Genomic DNA, 24,519 nt, shown 5'->3' with positions numbered 1-24,519 from the left:
TTTATAACCCATGGATGACCTGTGTCATTGTGACTGCGAACAATGACTGGGCTCGTCAGCTTTTTCTGGCAGAACAATTTTTTTTGTTGTGCGTGGTCAACAAAGCAAATCAGCTATTTTCCTTTCAGCAGATGTAACCCTTTGTATTTGCTCTGGTTGATGATCAAATACTCACCAAATCTACAAATAAACTTAAAATATAAAATAACATTGATACATCTCCTAACTTAATTATTGACTGCAATGGACTCTAATGAACTTATACATTTCTGACTTTTACTTTGGGCATAGAAAATAAGAGAAACTATTTTTTGTGTTACAAAGTTTATTTCTCCATCTCTGTCTTTGTACAAAAGAGCATATAATATTATATAACATGTCAAATCTCTTTTGAGGCAGATGACTGTAACTGGACATACTGTATGGCTTGGTTTGTGTAATTTTTCGATTTCATCTTAAAGTTGACATTTCATATGACTGAAATAGTACATTTTGACTTAAGCACTGTCAAACCAAAATCCTGTGAACACGAGCGCTGCCTCTCCGCTGCACACAGCAGCACCTTTTATAAGATTTACTGTTCAGAGATCATTCTTTTCTTCATGTCAACAGCTTTTTGCAGAGCTTCTAGTTGTTTCAGGTTTCTTTTTGTTTGGCTTCAGTCCCACACATTGTGATATTCTCTGTGGACTAAGGGCTGCAGTCTGAATGTGACTGGTTTCAAATAGAGCTGCTGAACTGAGACCAGTGACAGCATCAAGTGTAAACAGCTCTTGAAAACACATCTCAAGGTATTAAATTCAATTCTTTAACAGTGTTATGTGGATTCTGTAGATATTATATACGTAGATGGGTTTCAAGAATCTGCATCACTGGAAAATAGTATTACCTGAAGTAGTCACACACACATACAGTACAGGCCAAAACATGTCTTTCGAACACTATGCACTTAAAATGCTTCTTCAACTAACATTCTCTTATACTGCATACAACATTGCAGAAAACCACATATTTTTCTCACAGATGTGTGATGTAGAAAGATTAAAATGTGATTGTTAATATAATTGGTCTTGTTTAACCCAGTATTCATCAGTTATGGTCTTATAGGTCAGTGACGTAATCTAAAGTGTAACCTGTGACTGGATGTTACTACAGTTAATGTTGAAAGCTGAGTCTCATGTCTGTGCTATTATTCAGTACAGTGGAAACAGTAGAGGACGTGGAGTTGTTGTTGTTAAGTTTCATTATTATGAGGAATATTCAGATTAAATTGATGTTCTCACTGTTATTGCAACAGTGGTATTGAGTGCATGTAAATGCAACATTTTAAATTGCTCTGGCAAAAATATAGGAAATACAGGTAAATGTAAGCAGTTAGTCAATTAGTTTCATTACAACAGACTGCAGTTTCTGATCAGTACCCAAAAAAGTACTGAACAGGGATTTTAGTGTAAAGTAATCTTCTCTAGGTGTTGTTTAGTTGTAGTTGCAAGTTTCAGTTTTCATATTTTCATGAGTGTGTTGATGGGAGATTTGGACCTAACTGTAACTAAATATCACTTATTGAGCAAAACTGTCCAGTCTGCTGTTTAAATTGTGGTCAGAAATAATTCATACAGATATGCTGCAAATCATTTTATTGTGTGCGTCACACAGTAAAAGAGGTAAATTATTTGTGGCTGGATTGCACAATACAACTGGAACTACATGCAAACAATGCACAAATCACAGTCTTATAAAAACAAGGCATTTTTCTTTTTGCCTCTCACTTTGACAATTTGTTACTATTAATGAAACAAAGCATCTGCAAAACTTCTCAGCTAAATATAACTCATTACACAGTTAAGATTCTGTGATGCGTCTGATTGAATTGAACCTCATATCATCACTGATCAGCTCTCTGAGGTTACTGTACTCTCCTGGCCTCAGGTAAAACATCCTGCCCTTGTAGTTTGGCAACTCGAACATCAACCAGTAGCCCTCCATCACATTGCAGGACTGCATGTCAGACGTGTGATAACGATCCTGGATGGAGTCACAGTCATTGGTCAGTTCGTGCATCTGGCCCTCAAAGTTTGGTCTCTCGTAGATCCTCATCCTAAAGGGTCCCTTGTGCTGTAAAAGTATATATAACAATGAAATAGACGTATGAATATACGGAGTCATGGTGCTGTCACACGTTTGCTGCTGTGATGTTAACACACATCATGTCCTGCTAAATAGGAAGCTAACTCTATTGAGAAATGAGTTTAAATGAGAAGCTAAGGTTAATCTCAAAATGCCCATTATGTCTCTAAAGTCATCCTGTTTAAATGCAACCTATAGTCTAGTTTTAACAAAACCCTTAGATGTATTACTAGCTAGCTCTCTAGCTTGAACTCAAATTGTTTTGTAAGAGGTTTTGGGACACTTGAAAGACAGATGTAGACGTTGTTTCCTCAGCTAACAATATCTCTCTGCTTCTAGTAAACGTGATATGTACACATCCTGGACATATCTCCTCTCATCTAATTCTGGTAAGTTAAACCAAGAATGCCTTTGTCTATACTGCATACTTTATTTCAGCTGACAATATGTACTCATATTTACCACAGGGACAATGCGGCAGGACTGAATGCAGTCATTGAAGCCGATGGTGTTCTGATACTCAGGATACTCTCCCCTGGTCAGGAGGTACTGCTGCCCCCTGAAGTTGGGCTTGTCATAGACCATGAATGTCCTGCTCTCCACCCTGCGGGAGCTGCACCGGCTCAGGTAGGAGGCGATCTCAGAGCAGTGAGTTCTGGTGTAAAATTATTGAACTTTTATTGAGCTTTAGGCAGAATATGTCTCATTTAGTTTCTGCGTTCTTCATTACCTTTCCACTCATGGTCAAGCTATTTGACTTCTGTTCTTCTCACTGGTGCACTGCCTTTTATGTATCATGTGACGTGAAAAGAATCTGCCCCTCAATTGTGTGAAATAACTGAGTCAGCTTATCAGCATGGAAGTCCCTACTGTATTATACATCAAAGCTGTGAACACTGCAGCCACTCTGATTAAACAGTAGTGGTGTGGATTTTACAATAACAAAGCAAACTCTAGTTATGACATTACTTTTGTATCTTTGCACCGTCATTTTCATTATAGGACACATTTTTTTATAGAGCGGTATATAACAGATTGACATTTAGACAGATGCAAGATTGATCTAGAATGGCACTCAGTAGGGTGCATACCTCCACCAAGGCCAAACAATTCTACTGTATCATTTTGTGTAGCTCTTATCAAATATATCAGATTTTTTTACATAAAGATCCATGGATTACTTCCAGAGACACTAATGAAAAAGGCCCTATCTTGCAATGTTAAGGAAAGTGCTAAATAATTTCTGGATCTTCCCCTTTAATCTGATCTACCCCAAAATTTAATGGGCTCCTCCTCGGCCCATGCCCCATCCCTCATCAAATACCTTGATTTAAAGCTAAATAGGTAACTAAGAAGACTAAGAAATAATACAGTGCTCCTCATACAAATGAAAAGTTAAGCAGTAAAACACATTCTTGTGCCACTACAGCCTCACTCAGTCTGGTATGGCCAGTAGCTTATGGAGGCTCATGTTCATGTTAGCAAACATTTGATAAGATGTTGCCATGTAACAGACATTACTGTCACCTGCATACTTAATTGATATGAAATTTACATTAGTTTGCCTTGAGGTCGTGTGCATGAATATCAGTAGTGATGGTTTCTCAATGACATTTTTGCTCCAGTAGCTATATTTTAGTGCACCCTGATTTTTCATTTTGTGATACCATCAGGCCAAAATTCCCTTTTTTCACCATCTAACGTGCAGGTCACCCTGGTGTTTTCTGGCCCCATTCATGCTCCTCAGATGAAAATCCTTTTCTGTTGCAGACACTCCTCTGGGCTTAGAAACTAAGATTGAGACAGATTGAGTATTTTTAGCTGCACTACTGGTAAGACACAAAACCTGAAACTATACTTTCATATTATTCTTGTCTTTTTAGTTTTGACGAGAGGGAAACAGACATAAAATATTCATTATTATTTTATTATGGTTAATATGCTGTCCACTGTACAACTATGTGCACAAAATGACAAAATGTAGTCCTGTAATGTTTATGATATTTTTGTTGAATTAGGAACAGTTGTGGGGGCTATTGGGGAATTATCAAGTCTGGAAAAATGAAAATGTATATGAATGGAGAGCGGGGAGTTTGAATATAGTTTTACTCCACACAAAAAAAGCAAAAGTGATACTTCAAAATATGGTTTATTTTTTTATCCACAGTTTCGCTTACTGAAAATACTCAGCACAAATCCATGATGCGCCTGATGGAGCTGATTCTCATCATGTGGCCCATTCCCGTCTCTCTGAGGTTTCTGTACTCTCCTGGCCTCATGTACATCATGCGGCCTCTGTAGCTGGGCTGCTCAAACATCAGCCAGTGGCCGTCCATCACATTGCAGGACTGGCAGTCAGACATGTAATAGCGATCCTGGAGAGACTCACAGTCGTCCATCAGCTCATGCATCTGGCCTCCGAAGTTCTCCCGTTCATAGATCCTTATCCTGAACTGTCCCCTGTGCTGTTGGAGGAAGACAAGACACGATTGCACTTTATTGATTTTCTTCTACCTCAGAGTTTCCAATTTTACTGGCAGAGATGTCTTTGAATAACAAGAATCCTGCAAGAAATCCAGTTGTCAATCAAGTTGTACACAAATAATCAATGACAATGAACCACTCAAATGTTTTACCATCGGGACCATGCGACAGGAGCGAACAGTATCCAGCATCGCCATACCCATCAAGCCCACCATGCTCCCCAGGCGCTGAAAATCAGAATACTCCCCTCTCCTCAAGAAGACCTGGTTACCCATGAAGCTGGGGCGGTCGTACACCACAAAGCACCCATTGTCCACCTTGCAGGAGTTGCAGCGGTTCAGGTGCATGTGGATGTCGGTGCAGTCACTGCTGCACTCATAGGAACGACCCTGGAAGTTCCTGTCCTCGTAGAAAATAATCTGCAGAGAAAAAACAGACACAGTACAGTTGTTAGGTGTCAATATCGCACAACGAGACTAAAGATTTATTACTTGGTTGTATTACTGTTACTTTGGAACAGTTTGCACTGTGAACTATTTTTGGATATACAATCAAACATATGACAAATATTACCCTGCCCATGGTGATGGTGTTAGTTTTTCCAAGTGGTGCCAACCCGGTCATTTTTATATAGACTATCAGTAGCAGACCACCTTGCGCACCTTTGTATGAAATGTCATGACTCATCATGAAGTTCACGTGGGCTTGCATTCATTTTTTGCCACACACCTCAGTGGTTATTATTGTATGTTGAATGTAGTTTAGAGAGGTCATATCAGGTCATAAAATATCAAAATTACTATTAATTGCTTTTTTTGTTTGCAAATGATACAAGACCACAGCATTGTTGCTCTGTGGAATTTGTTGAATGCTGTTTGTGTTATGAAAAAGTTAAGTCTTATCTTCAGATCTGATATTCACACCACAAAGATTTTTACAGAAGAGATATGAATTAAATCGTTGAAGTTGCTGGAAGCAAGCATAAAACCCAATATTGAGTTGTACAGAGAAGTCTGCCAACCTATAGTGCTGCTCTGTGCCACAATATAGAGTGATGAGTCAAAGGTTTCAGCACAAGCCATGTGGAAATACTACGGCTGTGCTATGTATAAAAAGGGAAAAGGGTCGATGTTGAAGCTGTACATCTGAGATTAGCTCACAAATATCATGGCCATGGGGAGGGTAAGTGAAACTTTAGAAACATTAAAAAGCTTTTTAGTAAAAATTCACTGCTTAATGTAGTGAACTTGACAAAAATCAAACGAGCCACTGAGATATTTCTTTGAGGTACAGTTCACATTATTGTCTGCAGATCATATTCTATGAGGACCGGAACTTCCAGGGTCGCTCCTATGAGACCAGCAGCGACTGCCCCGAGCTCACCTCCTACCTGAGCAGGTGCAACTCCTGCAGGGTGGAGAGCGGCCTCTTCATGGTCTATGAGAAGCCCAACTTCATGGGCCATCAGATGCTGGTGAGGAGGGGCGAGTATCCAGACAACCAGCGCCTGATGGGAATGAGTATGAGCGACTGCATCAGATCCTGTCGCCTGATCCCCATGGTAGGTGGACGAGTTTAACGTGCACAGTCGCATTAGGGGCCAGTGAAACCAAAAATTACAAGAGAGCTATTTCCTTACATAGTGGCAGTTCTAGACAGAACTAGAGGACTAGTGCGCTGATGGCAAAAACAACTACAGAACGTGCAGCAAGTATCTTTTGCACTGTGCTAGCTAATGCATTTTAAGAATCTTTTCTATTGGTCAAATAATGCAAATTTTGAGCAAATAAGCATTTAGCATGGAAGTCTATTCTAAAATCAAGGAAAATTCAGCATTTTCTAGGTCCCGTTCTCTGAAGAGTGCTGTAAGATTCTGCTAAAAGCTACTGGAAAAGCCAGAACTCACAAATGTCTGTTTGTTGAGAATCCAATGTGATTCTGCCCAGAATTTCTTGCAGATATTGCTGTCAGAAATAGCATTTCGCTAGGCTGCTGCCAGCTTAAATTAGGAAGCGAACGTACACTTTCAAAAAAATCCTGTACGGTCACTAAACAGTCTCAACAAATATAAGAAAGAGTACCAGCCTGACTAGTTGATGATGCTTTTTATAGCAAATTAGAATCCAGCTTTGTCTGGATAGAGAATTTCTTGCATCTCAGGGATTGAACATTTGCCTATGGCTGTTTAAACTTTTTTAACTGGTCCAGTTTTACAAAATAAATACTGTAACAACTTTTAAGATCAACAATACAGAGGCCAAGAGTAATACTGCAATATTTAGTAACTGTTACCTGAAGATCTAAAGGTAATTAACTTCACAGTTGTTTTCAAACAACAGGAGAATTATCTTGACACAACAAAAGTTTGTTTCCTGATATAATGAGATTATTAACTTCTTATCTCAAGCTTGAACGTTCCTGGCTTCCTTACACCAGTCTCATTACATAGTTGTAAAACTAAAGCTGTGATGTGTAGATCTAAAGGTTGAGTTGACTTTATTTTCAGCTCAGTTCAGAAGTCCACAGTCATTTCCCCTGATGCTTCTTCACCCACAGCACAGGGGACCCTTCCGAATGAGGATCTATGAGAGGGAGAACTTCGGAGGCCAGATGCACGAGCTGATGGACGACTGTGACAACATGATGGATCGTTTCCACATGTCTGACTGCCAGTCCTGCAACGTGATGGATGGCCACTGGCTGATGTTCGAGCAGCCCAGCTACCGGGGCAGGATGCTCTACCTGAGGCCAGGAGAGTACAGGAACCTCAGAGAGACGGGGATGAGCAACATGACGAGGTTCAGCTCCATCAGACGCATCATGGACTCCTGTTAAACTCTGAATCTACCGTGTGAAAAATAAAGCAAGCTGAAATCAAATGTTTCTGATGCCTGCATGTCATTTTAGTGCAAAATAACAATTCAAAAGTAAATAGTGATTACTAGAGGTTTACCCTGTTCAGCCGTTCACAACTTTCACTACATGGCAATTTATCATTTCCAGAGGTGAAGATTTATTTTTATTTTCATGGTAATAGAAATTGTCACGAGGCACTGCTTTAATCATTCTTCCTTGCTGCTGCCTTTCAGTATTCGAGAGTGGAGTATGAAAAGCTTTGTCATTAGAAAATTAAGCCCAGAGGAGAAACAATAAATAAACAGGAAGGTCGTGAAAAGTATCATTACGATGTATCTCCCATTACAAAGGTTCAACAGCTGACTCACATGAGTTCCCCACAAGCACTTAAACACACCAAGTTTTCAAAGCAAGTTGATTTTAAGATCTGAACTGAACTGACTCTACTGGCCTGGATGACACACAACAAACTGCAAAGAGCATCTGGGATAAAACAGGCAAAACACCAGACAGGCCTGTGCATTAATTTCCATGGATGGTTCAACTTAATTATATACTACTTTATACAAATGTTTGACCTCCACGTTCAGCTTTCTAACAATGTCAGAATGCATTGCAAAATACTGTTGCTTCCAAACTCATTTGCATGCTAAAAGCTAAAAAAGCTAACGGATTTGGAGCATCAAAATTGCTAATTAACCATTGCAAGCATATTAAGATGCTATGCTTTGTTGATGAAGTAAAAAAATGTTTTTGGCAAAACTAAGAAGAATAAGAATTCATGAGCAGCTTTGTCCAAGGATGTTCATTTACTGTTCTGTGGTTTCAGGTCCAAAACTAGAGCTGGACCTTTGACTAAGTGTTGCACCTAATGACCCCAAATGTATCCTGCTTTTTAACTTTATCAACAGTAAAACTTATGAACAAAATGCTTCTGTTGCTACACAAAAATGACATGGATGTGATAAACACAGTGTTGCCCACATGTGACCTGGTCATCTGTGTCATTCAATTCCTGAAAGTAATTAATGAGCTTTAGGAAAATCCATAGAGGAGCTGCTTTCACTTTGTTTTATTTCCCATATCAAACAGCTGTAATGAACATCTCTACATCCTAAATGCGTACAGAAAATCTCATTTAACTCAGTGAACATTGAAATGAAAGCATAAGATGTTTTTATTTTTTGCCAACTCACTTTCTTTCCATCACTGCCTGACACTGACCCTCTGCCTTCACTGTTCCAGCATGTGTTTGATACAGAGTCATCATCAAACTGGAACAAAGGCAAATCAAACTGCACCAGGCCATTTTGCTGATATGTAAATCTGCCTCATTTGGGTATCAAAGACTTGCCACACTCTGCACATTTTGTTTATCGATAAATACTTTGATGGGGCTGCAGCAAAGAATGAGGTTTACAGTGCATCCAAATGGGGAAGGTAAGATGAAAGCTCGTATGACCAGTATACTTTAATGACATTTAATACAAACCTGTTTAATATTTGCAGTTTAAGAACATGTTCACATTTCTTTCCTTTTCCACAGATCACATTTTTTGAGGAGAAGAATTTCCAGGGCCGCTGCTACAACTGCAGCAGCGACTGTGCTGACCTGCACACATACTTCAACCGATGCAACTCCATCCAGGTGGAGAGCGGTGTGTGGGTGATCTATGAGAGACCCAACTTCAAGGGTTTCCAGTACATCCTCAGCCCTGGGGAGTACGCAGACAACCAGCAGTGGATGGCCTTCAGCGACAGCGTCAAATCCTGCCGTGCTGTAAAGAATGTAAGAGTCCTCATTCAGGTTTCCTCTGGCATTTATGTCAAATCCAAAAAAGAAAATAAAAAGTTTGTGCAGCGAACAGAAGGACAGGAATGTACAATGGCACAGGACTGAGCTGTGTGAACACTTAGATGCCAGCACACTAAACAAGCAGACAATAGCCAGCACATTTGGCAACTTTTGCTAATCAGTAAGCCAGGAAATTACCGGCAATAGTTTGCTAACACATTAGCTGTGCCATCTTTGCAAGGCAACAAAATGTGAAAGGTGTCTTTGTTTTCTAACAGTCAGAAAGCATTCTCAGGAATCTGATTTTTCTTTCATGTGCTCTTGTTTTCTACTAGTCGTCCAGTTCCACCTTAAACTAAGAATTAAAAAGAAAATCTGATAGATTCAAACTTTTTTACGCAGCAATGCTCAGTGCCCTCTATTTAACCTACAATAGGAAAATAAAGGGGTCTTCTCATTAGACCAGTAAAACATTGATCAGTGTGTCCATGGCAACAATATAATGTCACGCACCATTGAATGTCTGATCAGATTTATATTCTTGTTTACATGAAAACTCAGCTGCTTGTGTTCAGACATTTATTTGTAGAAAAAGGTATTTCACATGTTTATTTAAAAAACAGTAAGTTCAGTCTCACCAAACACTTCTTGTCTTTCAGGTTTATGGCAGCGCGTGGAAGCTGAGACTGTACGAGAGGCCAGACTTCGGCGGGCAGATGGTGGAGTGCTCTGACGACTGTCCTTCAGTGTATGATACCTACAAGATGCGTGAGGCTTACTCCTGCGTGGTGACTGATGGCGCCTGGGTCTTATACGACTTCCCCAACTACAAGGGGCATCAGTACCTCCTGGAGCGAGGCGAGTACAGGCAGCACAATGACTGGGGGGCGACCTCGCCTGGCATCGGCTCCTTCCGCAGGATCACAGAGTTTTAACTCTACCTCAGATGTAGCCTTAACCAGAAAGTGATTCAAGACTTTGTCAGATACCTACACTGACACGACACAATCAATAAATGAAAAGCAAACTCTGACTGTGTTCTTATAGTTTTTGTGTAAATACATCACATGATAGACCACTAAAGACTGTAGCATCTTTGGTAGATAAGGCCATTTTTTTACAGTAATAGAGAAGGTAAAAGTAGCCTGGGCTATAGCTTCTACTGCACAACGCATGATAGCATTAAAACAGAAATTAAAATGTGTTCCATGGTTTATCTAAACACATAAAGCTGCACAAAACACGATTAATGAATTTGCAGTACTTACTGTATATCTGCTGTCTAAAGCACTGCTAGCAAACACTAGCAACTACAAGAACAATGTATGTTCAATGGGATACCAAAAACATTAGGAGTCATCCTCTGGAGTCTGTGAGTATTTGCAGTATGTGTCTGGATTGCGGATGCTCACTAACAATATTTCAATGGATCACAATTGGCAGATAAAATAGTTTAATACTTCATTAGATTTGACAAAAAAAACTTACTAGGATCTACTCTCTAATCACATCAGTCATTACAACATCACATTTGTTATAATGCAGATGAATCTGTGGCAGGAATTCAGACTCTAGTCTCTTAGAAGCAAATGAAATTAATCAGCTTTCTTTTAATCATGACAACGACAATCTAACCAAACCTAGGCCACGGTGCAGTGAGTTCATTTTTGCAGTAGTGATGTGTCCTGCTGATAGAGGCATGATATCAGAAAATAGACACTTCAGTGTGTCTGGAGCACAATTACAATGTTTTGGGTTTTTTTTTTATTTATAGGACTTTCCCAGACCTTTCAGCTGGATGGATAGAGTTAGCCAATTCATGGAGAATAAGATCATCTCCATAAGAATGGGAAGTGGAACTTAAGTTAATTTTTTGTCAAGCTACTATTAGTAAGAGCAAGAAAGCACCTTGTTCGATGAGTATAAGTTATGCAGTGTGAAGAATCGTGATTCAGTATCTCCTGTAAAATCTCTGGTGCCTTCCTGCTGTGTCACTGACTCAGCTCAAAGCGTTTCATATCAAACCAAATGTCCTGCAGTGCCCCTGTTTTTGTCAGCACACTCTGCTGCATCCAGTGGCTTTGCACTTTGCATTCACATTGTTTAGGGAAACAGGATTGACTGCATCAGAACAATGTGATAAGCCTGGATAAATATTTTGAATCGCTGATTGAATAATCTAGTTGACACAAAGCAAGCTATGTGCTGTTTTATTGTTCTTGGTCTGTATAAAGAGAATATTGGAGGTGGCTGCTTTAATGTTTTATATAACACACCAAACCTATTGATATTTTAACTTATTGATAACTATAGAGAAGATATGTTTCACATTATTGTTGCAGTGCCAAGATAAAGATGAAGGAATGCAAACTATGTGCATGTATGTAAGGAAGTTTGTTTGTATTTCTTTTCCAGATCTTTTTCTATGAAGACAGAAACTTTCAGGGTCGTTTCCATGATTCCAGCAAACTACACACACACTTCAGCTGCTGCAGCTCCATCAGAGTAGAGGGATGTGCTATGGGAAGTAAAATGAATAAGTAAATTTACTGCAACATAACAGCTGATATCAAAACTATTCAAAACAACAAATCTTAACCAAATCTTCTTCTAGAGTTAAGCGGCATTCAGTCCAAATTTCTGCATCAACACAAATAAAGGCCTTGTGCTAAAACTATTGCAGCATCAGCTACTGTGCCAAAGTTAATGGAGAGCTCATTTGAATGACAATAGTTCCCCTGGCGATGCACTTCATCAGCCTTTATATAAAAGTGGACCATCAGTGATGCAGTATGAACAAGCGGCTTTAATTTGATTGGGTAAAGAGAAACATAAGGTGATTATGGAGCGCATGGGGAAGGTGAGTACTCTAACTAACTAATGGATTGTTGGTTTCAAGGTGATCAGGAATATGGAGTTGTTGCTCTTCAACAAAGTTTGATTATTTATTTATTTTTTTCTTGTAATGAAATGTAATGGTCCTGTGCAAAGTGTTCAGTTAACTCATCAAATTTCATACTTATTTGTGCAAGAAGTAAAATAATCTTTTGTCAAGAGTAAATCAGTGAATCACTCACAAAAAATTTAAAGCTGCAGTAATATATTTTTCTGACCACTAGGGAGTGATGAAACACACTGAAACCTCATCTAACATTATTGCTTGATGAAGTTCTTACAGTGAATGCTTTAGCACACCTATTTACACATACAGAGCAACACTTGTCAGTGCCCCTTCAGAGAGATTTGGCATATTTAGCAGATTATTGCCACATGTACAGTGTGTGACAGCTTCTCTAACGCAGACCCCTGTTCGCAGATCTACTTCTATGAGGACAAGAACTTCCAGGGTCGTTACTATGAATGCAGCAGTGACTGCCCTGAGCTCAGCTCCCACTTCAGCCGCTGTAACTCCATCCGGGTGGAGGGCGGGGCCTGGGTCGTCTATGAAAGACCCCAATACATGGGCTACCAGTACGTCCTCTTGAAAGGGGAGTACCCCAGCTACCAGAGCTGGAACGGCTTCAGTGAAACCATCCGTTCCTGTCGCCTCATCAGAAATGTAAGTCTCAGATAATAGCTTGCAAACTGAAATAAAGATTATCTTAGCATAAAGACTGAGAGGTAAAAAGGTTGCCTGACAGCTAACACATGTCTCATTTTAATGTTCAAGCTTTCCAGCAGACACAGGATCCGAATATTCGAGCGTCCAGACTTCACTGGCCAGATGACAGAGTTTAGTGAAGATATGCCCAACCTAATGGACCGCTGGCGCTTCCGTGACATCCATTCTGCTCATGTCCACGATGGCATCTGGGTCTTTTATGAGCATCCAAACTACAGAGGGCGCCAGTACCTGCTGGAAAAGGGTGAATACAGACGACACGCAGAATGGGGGGCCCTTAATTCGTCTGTGGGCTCCATTAGACGTGTTTTGGACATTTAGACACACATAAAACCACACTTCACTCCAAACCATCCTCTCCCTCTCATCCTCCAGAAACTCACCTGCAAATAAACACACAGAAACGGCAGCAGAGTGGGTGTGATTTTATTCAATGAGATTACAAAGCAAATTTTCATGAACTGAAGGGGGACAATTAAATGACTTTTAGACTGATCTACATTAGATTAGATGTGGATATTTGTTGTTTACAAGAAAAACTTCAGTGATGTTAGATGAGAGATCAGGGAGTCATCAAAACATTAGTATACATCCTCGAGGGACAATGAATATCCAATCTGTAGAAGACTTGTTTTACACCACTGGTCAAGCAGTGTCGAGTATCATCTGCATGTGCCTGGCTGTGAGTTTGGTGCTAATGGTTAGTGGTGCTAATCACTCACCAATCAGAGAGATCTTTCACTGAAATATTGTTCTCATTAATGGCATGTTAGTAAATTATTTATGATGGGTACCATATTAGAAAGTAGTGCTTACAAATACAAGTAAATCTTGACTAATTAAAAGTGGAAACACCCACAAAAGGCAGATGTCATAGTATTTCAATTTTAAAATGTCAGTGAAGTAAAACCATGGAAAGATGCAGAGAACAACTAACAGAACAACAGTAGAGAACAGAAGAAAAAACATCATAAACACATCCTGCAGATGCATTTGATAAGATACTATAAGACCACAACGTCTAATTTCCTGTTGCAGGATGTGTTATATCATTTATGATGATCTGCCAGAACGGAAGAACAAAAATCAGTGATATGTGATACAGTGTTATGTACACAGTAGTAGACGTGTGACGGCCGAGTAAACAGGAGACATTGCAAATCAGTAACAGAGCTGCTGAGCTCAGCTGATGTTTGAACTGGAACTTTTATCACACGCAGATCCGTTCTGGCATCCCCCGACGCTGATCAAGCAGTTTCTAAGTAGAGTGCAAACAATCATTGCACCATTCAAAAAAAAAAAAAAGACATCCACCTGAAGAGGTCATTCAGTCTGAAGTCATAAAAGTGGACAAGTAATACAATTTTCTTGTGCTCACTGCAGATACACTGTCCTTTAAATAGGCCAGAAATGTTCTGGATTTTTGGCTCCAAGACAAAGAACAGCTTAAGTGAGACTGAGGTGATGACTGAACATATATTTAGTGAGTGTTGCAGTCTCCTGAACTTTCTCAAGACTGCAAAGAAACACAGTAACAGTTCAGTAAGAAAAACAGACTTGCATGGGCTGATGCTGAATATTAGACTTTTAGTTTCCTGTGTCCATTTTGGAGGCTTATAAAAGCACTGCATGGCAGATTTACACATAATCAGGTGACACGCCCGGTGATCTCTCTGCAGTGACTGGTAATGAAGTGGAAAGAGACCAAAGTGGAATTAAAAGTGGAGGAACTATTCTGCCACCCACTGAGATGAATGGACTTTGAAGCAGTCATGCATGATACTGGATTAAATCTGTCAAACATGAACAGCTACAAAAACTGCAAACTGTGTCTCTTGGGAGAGGTACAGTGTTTCTACACTTCAACAAATTTGTCCTGATACATATTATATATATTTTAGGAGAAAAATCCCCTTTCACATCATCTTAAATATTATCTGTGTTAATACATCCCAGGAGAGACGTCCTAATGATGTGACCTCTCACAAAAATGTCTGCTTAGGTTCCAGAAATGATGATGATGTTTGACTTTATGGTTCAAAGAATTGACTTCCACTAGTCATTGGTGCATAAAATACATAGAAGCTGTATATAAATACAAACAGTAAAACACCACAGACAACCCATAAAAGGAACAATACACAATACTTTATTTATGGGATTAATTCTGTCTAAACAGATTTGGAGATGTAGTTGTCTGCATGTGCCAAGGAAGCCTCAGAGGATACATTTCTGAACCTGTACAACACGACCCCAGGCATTATGGGAACTGTCTCCAGGTACAGAGCGCTCACTGGTTTCTCAATAAAATGAACTCTAGTCCAGTATGAACTGAAGCTGGAAACACAAAATTTGACATTCTGCCTTGATCAGTGACTTAAACAACTGATTATCAAAATAGCTCGTGATGAATTTTCTAAAGTTTGGTAAATTATGATCTATGAGCCATATCCATAATACAATCTAATACTACCAATCTATAAACAACTAATTTGTCTTCATTGGTAAAATATATTGTGTATTAACTGTTTTACTGGATATGACAGGTAAAATCTGTTCAGTTAATTCTGAAAAAAATAATGTAATCTAAAAAAATATGGTAATTATTACATGTACTTAACATATACTATCAGTTAGCTAACATTTTCAAATATTATTGTTAGTTTCAATTATTTATGCAGTTGTTCTATTTGTGCATAGGTTCGTGAAATTAACTTGGATTCATATATTTCTTCATCTCTCTATTTACTTCTTTAATGGAATGGCAGCTCTGGCCCTTTAAAAGAGCAGTGGATCCATGAATGAAACGCAGCCATTCATAAAAAACATAAGGGACTGACGTCAGAGCAGCCTCGAAGGCGATTGGATCACCCCCTGACTGACGGTGCGTTCTAGCCAATGAGAGGGCAGCACAGGGCTCGGTTTTAGATCCAGCTATCAGAGCTCTTCATTGAGAAAAATCCGCTCGCGAGTTTTTTATTCGAGGAGCTGCAGGGGATGTAGGGGAGGAAATCTGCGTCGATTCCACACAGCCAAGAAACTTCGCTGATCAAGTGAGTCCTGCATTATCACTCCAATAAAAGCTGGGCGTGCGAGCGTGGGCTTGTTTGTGCTTTGTTTGATTACATCAACGCTGTAACCGCATCGTCGCGGTTTGTTACAGACAGTGAGGGGAGCAGATACGGGTTAAGAGGCGAACGCCATTTTCTGAATATCAAAGGCAACACTGCGTCCATTTCCCCGCATCTGTCAGCTCTGCAGAGCGGTATTTCCGTCTGCAGCAGCTGTCTTTACGGCCGTTTAACACCGTGAATCTTTCTCTGTGCTCTGTGGCAAATTTCTCAATGGTGAGCTGCCACCCCGCACCCCCCCCCCCGTCCGTCCGTCTCCTGCGAGGATCAAGTTTCACTTCATTGAGAAAAACAAGGAGGTCCCACGATACTTGCCGTTCTCTCACGTCACGCCAAACTCCATTCACAAATACCTCACTTAAGTGTTTTTGTTTACAGCGTAACACAGCAGGTTGGAAACACAACAGACAGGAGTCATATGACTTCTTTTTGAGTTTGCGTCGTTACAGCAAATGAACCAAACTTCATCTACAACTTTTCCCTTATTATTAACGCGATTTCCTCAAACAAAAGCAGCTGCAGAAAAAGGCGTTGTTTACCTACAGGAGCCCAACAAAGGAAGAAAAAAGTGTCATTTTCTCGTAATTATAACCTTTGTACACTGTAATTATGAGAGAACTCTTATAATTACTATGTAAAGGTATGAGACCTCCAGCTTATGAGATAGTTTGTACTTTTTTCATGTACTGAATTAACTTTTACAAAATGTGTTTTTGAAAGTAATAACCACAGTTTTTATGTTAAAATATTGCAGGTTGAGAACTTTTTAACCTATTTTACTATCACCTACACCAACACAAGGTTTGTGAAGTTGTAACTGTTGTAAATAACAAAAACAAAAGTATTGTTGTTATTATCTCAGTTTACACAGTGAATAATTGACCCTCACTATGCTTTGAAATATGCTTTTAAGTTAGATTTACTCTACTACACACATCATTTGAAATAAAAGGGTTAAGACGTACTAAAACATTGGCGTGCTGCTTTAAATGGGACAAACACAACAATTGAAAGCTCTTGTGTGGTTCACACCAACTAAAAGATTATCTTCCAGATTAAAGGCAGTCCTGGCATGTTCAGGAGGCTGCTCAGACAAAATGAAGTTTCCAGTCTTCACCAGTAATTGTTTCCAACTTGCATGAGTCAAAGGAGCGGTTTGACATTTTTTGGGAAAAACGCTTATTTGCGTTCTTGTTGAGATTTAGATGATAAGATTGATCGCTCTCCCATGTCTGTATGCCTAGAAGCATCTCTAATGTACCGCAGTGTGTCCAGACAGGAGGGAAAGACGTCATGTTTTATTGGACTACAGCTGCTTTCCGTTTATTTTCTTCAAAACTAGCGTTTCAATCTTAAAACGTCTTTGAAGACTGGCTCCTCTTGCAGCTCCAGTTCACATCAGACTGAGTTTACAGGAGGTTGCATAATGCTGTCATTGACGACAACACTTTTACAGCCACTGTAAACCCTGTGGGGGTTATGGAGGTTAGAAAAACACAAACCCACCAAGACGAACAAACAAGAAGGCCGGTCACTGGAATAATGGTTTCCCTAATCTGCCCTCTCATCCCTGTTTATTCCAGAGTGAAGACTCCTGCAACATGGACGGCTTTTATGACCAACAGGTCCCTTTTGTGGTCCCTGAGAGTGTGAGTTTGAAACATGAATTTAAACCATACATGTGTCCTCCTTTACAGAAAAGTAACTGAGGATTAATAACGTTTATGATCACTAACGATGTTCACTGTCCTTAAATTGATAGAACTATCACAGAGAAGAAGCAGAGAAATGTCTCAGCGACAGGAAGAGGAAGTTCATGGACACAGAGTTGGCTCAGGACACAGAGGGTAGGCTCATTATGGCATCAGGTCTCATATATAACAGTCTGTTACTTTGTGAGATTGAATGTAGTAAAAAAAAAAAAAAAAAAAAAAAAAATCCAGACACTGATGAAAAAGTCGTACATAATTCATCACGTTGCTGAATCAGAATTTGGTAGTTTGACTCAAGGTCCAGTCTGTTCCAGGGCTTTTAGTCACATCCCATGGTCTTCCTTGGTGGATGGAGTTTGCCCAGTTGTCAACAAGATGAACTAGAAAACTAGATCTGTGTTAATTTTGTTCAAAATACACACATTTTAAGATCATATTGAAGGTTTGAATCTACAGAAATGACACATTAATTATATTGATTAACTCTGAATAATTAATTAAATTACTTAGAAACTAAAGGAAGTCAAGGAAAACAAAAAGTATTACATTACCCATGAAAGTTACATATATTTGACATGTTAAATAATTTCACACCCATGTTAATATAATTTACAGAGCTATTTCAAGACCTGAGCCAGCTCCAAGAGATCTGGATTGCAGAAGGTGAGAGACCTGCGAACATCATGAAATGTCACAATTGAACAGCCAGTGTGGACATATCAGTTAATTAGCCAGCATGCTAATTGAGAGGTGGAAGAAGAGGTGGTAAATCACAATCCATATCTGCATGAATGTATCAAGAGGAGTCCTTTAATTTCCTGTCTTTCCCCCGACAGCTCAGGTTCCAGATGACGAGCAGTTTGTCCCAGATTTCCAGTCCAATAACTGTGAGTAGCTGCTTCTCCTCTAATATTTATAGAGAGCGCTCAGAGTTGTACGACAGGGAGCGAACATTATGTAGAATAACACACATTCTTTATTAATGCCTCTGTTTCCTGATGACGCTGTCCCTGAGCAGTGGAGCTGAGGAGTGAGGCGAACCCTGAAAAGACTAAAACAAGAACTGATCCTGCTAACAAATATTGACTTTGTATTTAAAGCCTGATCTTATTCATTTCAGCTCCACTGACCTTAAAAACACATCAACGAGCAGCACTGTTGTACCTGATATGTTCCTTCATCACAGTGAATCTTGCTGCTGTAAATACTTAAAACAGACAGATGTGTACTAATGCGCTTCAGTGACGTTTGCTAAAAGCTACAGTGCCCAGCTGTTTTGGGGAATTACTGAGGCTATTTTTAAAAATGAAATGATTAAAAAAATGAAATGACATATTTTGTCCTGTTTTTAAAGAATGACACAATTAACCAGATACAATAATGCCATTTTAATCTTTCGAGTAAAGTAGAAATACCACAAAAATACTTCATTACAAGTAAAAATGAATAGTATTTTTCTATTATTGTATTTTTATGTGGTCTCATTGGTTGTTAACTATAAAACAATGCAGCATTTTATAAGCTGAACATGTGTCTTGTATATAAAATCTGGATCTGTACAGTAACTACAGCTCAGTGAGTGTAGTGGTGTAAAAAATACCTGCTAGAATGATAGTGTAGAAGTATAAAGTAGTACTCAGGCACAGTGCTTGAGTAAATGTACTCCATTACAGCCAGTCCTCACATGGTTCTCCTACAGCCAGGCCCACAGATAAACCCAGAGTGAGTGAGTTTAATCTGTGTGCTCCTCAAGGCCACTGGTGTAAATATAATTGTGTTTACAGTGTTCAGTGGCAATACATTATATGACCCTCAGGCTGACGCTGGATCTGTGCCAATTAAATGATAGTACTCATGTGGCACAGGAAATGGTGCGGGCTGTAAAATGACTTCCAGCAACTGTACCTTGAAAATAATGATGTCACAGATAAGGCAGGAGGCGAGGAAACGGTGCGTTCAGCGCTGCTGCCAAACACGTACAGCGCGTGTTTATTGCCGTTCTGTGGCTGCCACAAGAGAGCAACTCCCGCCTCAGACAATAAATCTGACAGCAGCTTGTGTTGTGGATGGAAACATTAGCGGTGTGGTGTCGTCACCGCAGCGTGTCGACTGCAGATTCCAGGAAGGCTGAGATCAGATAGGAGGCTTTCTTTCTTCTGCTCAAACAGTAGAAATCAGAGGCTGCAGCGGGTGTTGTTTAACCCTTGTTTTACCATCACTTTGCTGAAAATAAGACGAGGTAGATGTGGCTCTGTTGTCAGTTTCTGTCACTTTGTTCTGTATAATTATTATATGTGTGTTTGCAGTGATGTTTCATGGACCGCCTGTCAGCAAAGTGAAACGAGAGCCCAGTCCGTCCAAAGATCTGTCTCCCTGCAGAACGCCTCAAGCTGACATGTGCCTTTACAGTTACAGGTAACGAATGAATGTTTCAGACTCATGCATGATTTGATAACACTCACATTAACAAATCAGGGTAAGACTCTAAACCTCTTCTCTCTTCAGTGCCTGTGACAACAAACCAGCTCTGACTCCAGCCTCCACACCTGCGGTGCAGTGCAGCTCCTCCCACCCAACTGGACCTCCACCCTTACAGAGGCAGCTACAGCCATCCGCCCCCCAGCTGACTAACAACTGCCCCCCCAGCCACGTGCCCGCCCTGAGCTCCTCCCACCACCACAGCCTCCCACCTACCAACCAAACCCAGCAGTTTGCTCTGCCACGTCCCCCTATCAGCTGTCCCAGTGCATCTTTCAGCAGGGAACAAAGGTGAGATCTGATTATTACTTTTATTTGATGTAAGCTAGAAACAAATTCAGTTGGAACCCCTCAAACCTCTTCCTCTGTGTTTCAGGTTCCAGCGGCAGCTTTCAGAGCCCTGCTTGTCCTTCCTCCCTCCGGAGAAAACCACAAATGCACCATACCCTCCGTCGAGCCGCCCGCTGTACCAGCGCCACCTCTCCGAGCCCCTGGTCCCCCAGGGCCCCCGAGGTTTCAAACAGGAGCTGGTGGACCCACGATACCCAGAGCCAGGGCCACCCGGCCCAGGTCTAGCCCAGCCTCAGACCACATTCAACCATGTCACAGTCAAACAAGAGCCAAGAGACTTTGGCTTCGACTCAGGTCTGCATTTTATCTGCTACATCTATTTACAAATGCTAAAACATATGATTTATTTATTATTTATATTATTATTATTATTAACAGTTGTGATTTGACTTGTATCTTCCAGAGGTTCAAACCTGCCAGTCGTCATCATTTGGGAAGTCTTCAGTCTTGTACCAGAATAACAATATGGGTGAGCTTGTGCGAGTTGTGCTGGTCTTGACACAACGTTTTCCTCTCTCTGTACAACAAATGTTAACTTTCTAATATTTTATCTCCCCCACAGGATTTGGTCATGACAGGGAGCCACATTTGTACTATGATGACACCTGTGTTGTGCCGGAAAGACTGGAAGGTAAGGCTGCCACAAGATGGCGCTGCAGTATCTTTAGTAATGAGATGATGAGAGGTGTCTTATCTGACTCTGTGTGCAGGTAAAGTGAAGCAGGAGGGTTTGCCGTACCAGCGCCGTGGCTCCCTGCAGCTCTGGCAGTTTTTGCTCACGCTGCTCGACAACCCGGCTAACGGACACCTGATTGTGTGGACGGGACGCAACATGGAGTTTAAACTGATCGACCCAGAAGAGGTCAGTCACCGACAAAATGGGGCAAAAGAAAATATTCATGGTTACAATAATGAATGGATGGGGATTAAAGCGACGTCAGACACCATTACAGAAAATTTGTAATATTACAAATACATTTCTAGTAAATATTTAAAGGGATAAACTGGATGTTTTAATGGAGGGTTTTCTCTCCCGTGTTGTGTTCAGGTGGCTCGACTCTGGGGGATTCAGAAGAATCGACCGGCCATGAACTACGACAAGTTGAGCCGCTCACTGAGGTACTACTATGAGAAGGGCATCATGCAGAAGGTAAAGGCAGGTCGTGTTTCAGTCCTCTCCTCCATCACTCTCACAGGTGTTTACACATTTCTTGAATGATGAATATCATTAATTTTCTCTCCTCTGATTGGTCCTGCAGGTGGCAGGGGAGAGGTACGTTTACAAGTTTGTATGCAACTCCGAGGCGCTTTTCTCCATGGCTTTCCCAGACAACCAGAGGCCGAGCCTGAAGGCCGACCCAGACGCCATCCCGCCTCCCAGCGAGGAGGACGGCCTCCCACTGCCTATCTACGAGGAGGAGGGTCCCTACCTGGCTGACGGAGGGGAGCAGGGCACCCAGGGACTGGCTTTCCCTGACAGTTACCCATACTAGACTCGACAGCCTGGAAGCTGGAGGGAACACAAGATATTTTAAAAAGGAGGACCATGGATTTACTGAGCAGTGTTTCAAAATGTACACCCACGTTATGTATGTCACAGAAAATATGAACTTATCAGATCATTTTTTATTCAGAGTACATGTCTCTTTTGCCAGAAGTTTTGTTTGCAAAACTAGAGATCCAGGAATCTCGGGGACTGTTAATTTGAACTCACTCTCAAAAAATGAAAATCTATGTACAAATCTACTGTAGTTCTGATTTGGTTTCACTTGTTATAATGGATTTAGGGCCACTGTTAGCAAAGAAAACAGAGGGTTTCAAGAATGAAGTTGTAATATTACAAGTTAAATATAATAATATAAAAATAATATAGTTAAAGTATTTCAAGATTAAGTCATATTTTTATGATAAAATAGTTATGAGAAGAAAAGTCACAATATTTCAAGATAAATGTGTAATTTTACTTAAAAACGTCATAATAATACATAGTCGATACTTTGAGAAAAAATAATGAGAAAAAGAAATGTTCATATCATTTTCAGAAAGATGTATAAAAAGTAAATATTTTGAAATGCAGTTGTAATCTTACAAGTAAACGGTTATGATATCAAAATATTTCAAGAAAAAGTTGAATTTTAGAGGAATAAAGTTTAAATTTGGTGCACAAGCTAACGTTTTGTTGAAAAAAATAATTTTTATCAAAATTTCTGTTGTAAAAACACCAACTTTGTTCTTGAAATATTATGACTTTTCTCTCAAAATATTACAATTTTATTCTCAAAATCTACTTTTTCTTTTTGACCCTTAAATTAGAGGTAATTTTGTAGAATGGTCGTAGCTATAGTCTTTGCATATGTGAACTCTGGGACCTGTATTTCAACCAAAAATCTAGAAGCCATGGCACTCCCTTACAGACTGACCCACCATAGTTTTTTTTGGGGGGTGAACCTTATACTGCTTGAAAGGGACACACGTTTTAGTCCTCCTATAAACATGTTTATTGAAATGTCTTTTGTGTACGTTCTCTCAGTTTCAAAGCTAATATTTTTGGCATTATATGGACTTGTAAGTTTTTCCTATAACTGTTTTATGACAAAGGTACTGCTACTATTTTTGATTCTGCAATACTGCCACTCTGATGCTAATATTAAGCATGGACTTTCTTACAAATGGCTCACCAGTTATTGTACCGAGATAGTTTTCTGCATTTTGTATAGTTGATTTGCTTCAATGTGTAGAAAAGGTGTATAATTATATATGAATATATTTTTGCTAAAGGCTCCGTTTGCTTGATGTTGTACCATGAGCTGCAGAGTTTAGCCTGCTAATGTGTTGCATCAATTCCAGCCTCTCCAAGCTGGAACGACTTGTACCCTGTGAGCCCTGCAGATACAAACTGGATGTAATGGTGTATTTTGCTGTATGGTCACATGGTGGTATGAACAGGGGAGGTGGTGTAGGATGAAAGCAAAAGACAGATACTGACACTGGTGTGACGTCTACCCTCAGATACTGTATGTGTGCCTTATGTTGATCTTTACTGATACAATAAACTATTTTACTCTTTTCGTTTGCCTCACTGTAAATCATTTCAACAGCATTTTTCACAGGGGGGTGAACTAAGAAACTCATCAATTGACCAAATTGGTCAGTGAATGCTCCACAACCATGTCTCCTCTGAGGCAGCAGCAGCAGCAGCAGCAGCGCCCTCTGCTGGTTGTAAAGAAGTGTAAAAGCTTACAGCACCTGGTATTCCCAGGCGGTCTCCCATCCAAGTACTGACCAGGCCCGACCCTGCTTAGCTTCCGAGATCAGACGAGATCGGGCGTGTTCAGGGTGGTATGGCCGTAAGCGAATAACAAGACGACAAACGGTCTTTTTATAGTTAACTTCACGCCATGTTCTCATGTGCTCATGGTTTGACTGTAAATCGTTCGTCTTTATAACAGACTGTGTGCCTGATAAAGATAGAAAAAGACGATAAAAAAACAAACTATAGACATATTAAAAGACATATTAACATATTTACCGGCAAATGAGCAGGTGTTTTATTATTTATTTTATTTTATTTATTTTTTTTTATTTTTTTTTTGGGGTGGGGGTGGGGTGGGGGTGGGGGGGGGAGGTGGTGTGGGGGGGTTTTTCTTGGGGGGGGGGGGTGTGGGGGGATTTTTCTTTTGGGGGGGGGGGTATGCGGGGGGTGGGGAGGTGGTGTGGGGGGATTTTTCTTTTGGGGGGGGGTGTATGCGGGGGGTGGGGTGGGGGGTTCTTTTGGGGAGGGGGGGGTTAATGGGGGGGGGATTTTTCTTTTGGGGGGTGGGGTTAATGGGGGGGGGGGGTGGGGAGGTGGTGTGGGGGGATCTCGTGGGATAGAGGGGAGATGGGGGGAATTTGTGTTTGTGAGTGTGTGTCCACAGTTTGGGTGTTGGGGGTGAGGGTGATGTGGGGGGATTTTGGGTCTGT

General features: G+C 40.4%; 6 protein-coding genes and 1 non-coding gene across 8 annotated transcripts; 4 read left to right on the top strand and 3 right to left on the bottom strand.

The window, feature by feature from the left end:
* Positions 1-1,842: 1,842 nt before the first annotated feature.
* On the bottom strand, positions 1,843-2,793 carry LOC108892821 (gamma-crystallin M3-like; the record flags this gene model as incomplete). Its single annotated transcript, XM_018690546.1, has 2 exons — positions 1,843-2,115; positions 2,590-2,793. Coding segments are annotated over 2 exons (477 nt in total), but the record flags the coding sequence as incomplete, so codon positions are not given.
* A 1,520-nt stretch (positions 2,794-4,313) lies between these two features.
* On the bottom strand, positions 4,314-5,193 carry LOC108892881 (gamma-crystallin M3-like). The gene is made up of 3 exons (XM_018690658.1): positions 5,185-5,193; positions 4,764-5,030; positions 4,314-4,592 (listed from the first exon to the last, which is right to left on the bottom strand). Exons 1-3 carry the CDS (start codon positions 5,191-5,193, stop codon positions 4,314-4,316), a joined length of 555 nt encoding a protein of 184 aa, XP_018546174.1.
* A 585-nt stretch (positions 5,194-5,778) lies between these two features.
* LOC108892882 (gamma-crystallin M3-like) lies at positions 5,779-7,531 on the top strand. The gene is made up of 3 exons (XM_018690659.1): positions 5,779-5,793; positions 5,924-6,172; positions 7,168-7,531. The coding sequence occupies exons 1-3, from the start codon at positions 5,779-5,781 to the stop codon at positions 7,444-7,446; spliced, it is 543 nt and encodes a 180-aa protein (XP_018546175.1). The 3' UTR covers positions 7,447-7,531.
* Positions 7,532-8,898: 1,367 nt separating this feature from the next.
* LOC108892878 (gamma-crystallin M2-like) lies at positions 8,899-10,280 on the top strand. The gene is made up of 3 exons (XM_018690654.2): positions 8,899-8,907; positions 9,014-9,247; positions 9,922-10,280. The coding sequence occupies exons 1-3, from the start codon at positions 8,899-8,901 to the stop codon at positions 10,195-10,197; spliced, it is 519 nt and encodes a 172-aa protein (XP_018546170.1). The 3' UTR covers positions 10,198-10,280.
* Positions 10,281-12,104: 1,824 nt separating this feature from the next.
* Positions 12,105-13,205, top strand: LOC108892877 (gamma-crystallin M2-like). Of its 2 annotated transcripts, none has more exons than XM_018690652.2 (3): positions 12,105-12,122; positions 12,579-12,821; positions 12,933-13,205. In XM_018690652.2, exons 1-3 carry the CDS (start codon positions 12,105-12,107, stop codon positions 13,203-13,205), a joined length of 534 nt encoding a protein of 177 aa, XP_018546168.1. The 2 variants fall into 2 exon arrangements, with proteins under 2 accessions (XP_018546168.1, XP_050922009.1); XM_051066052.1 differs by having other exon boundaries at positions 12,114-12,122; positions 12,579-12,804; positions 12,892-13,205.
* Positions 13,206-15,817: 2,612 nt separating this feature from the next.
* LOC108892837 (ETS translocation variant 5) lies at positions 15,818-23,624 on the top strand. The gene is made up of 13 exons (XM_018690587.2): positions 15,818-15,937; positions 17,599-17,664; positions 17,778-17,862; positions 18,343-18,390; positions 18,564-18,614; positions 20,034-20,142; positions 20,233-20,496; positions 20,582-20,850; positions 20,960-21,025; positions 21,119-21,187; positions 21,267-21,418; positions 21,605-21,706; positions 21,816-23,624. Exons 2-13 carry the CDS (start codon positions 17,617-17,619, stop codon positions 22,047-22,049), a joined length of 1,497 nt encoding a protein of 498 aa, XP_018546103.1. The 5' UTR covers positions 15,818-15,937; positions 17,599-17,616; the 3' UTR covers positions 22,050-23,624.
* Positions 23,625-23,790: 166 nt separating this feature from the next.
* Positions 23,791-23,909, bottom strand: LOC127139162 (5S ribosomal RNA). The gene has a single exon (XR_007809157.1). It is a non-coding gene; the product is annotated as a 5S ribosomal RNA (ribosomal RNA).
* Between the last annotated feature and the right edge of the window lie 610 nt (positions 23,910-24,519).

The sequence above is a fragment of the Lates calcarifer genome, linkage group LG7_2, assembly GCF_001640805.2.
Source record: "Lates calcarifer isolate ASB-BC8 linkage group LG7_2, TLL_Latcal_v3, whole genome shotgun sequence".
Classification (NCBI taxonomy): domain Eukaryota; kingdom Metazoa; phylum Chordata; class Actinopteri; family Centropomidae; genus Lates; species Lates calcarifer.
This window is presented reverse-complemented; position numbering and strand designations above follow the sequence as displayed.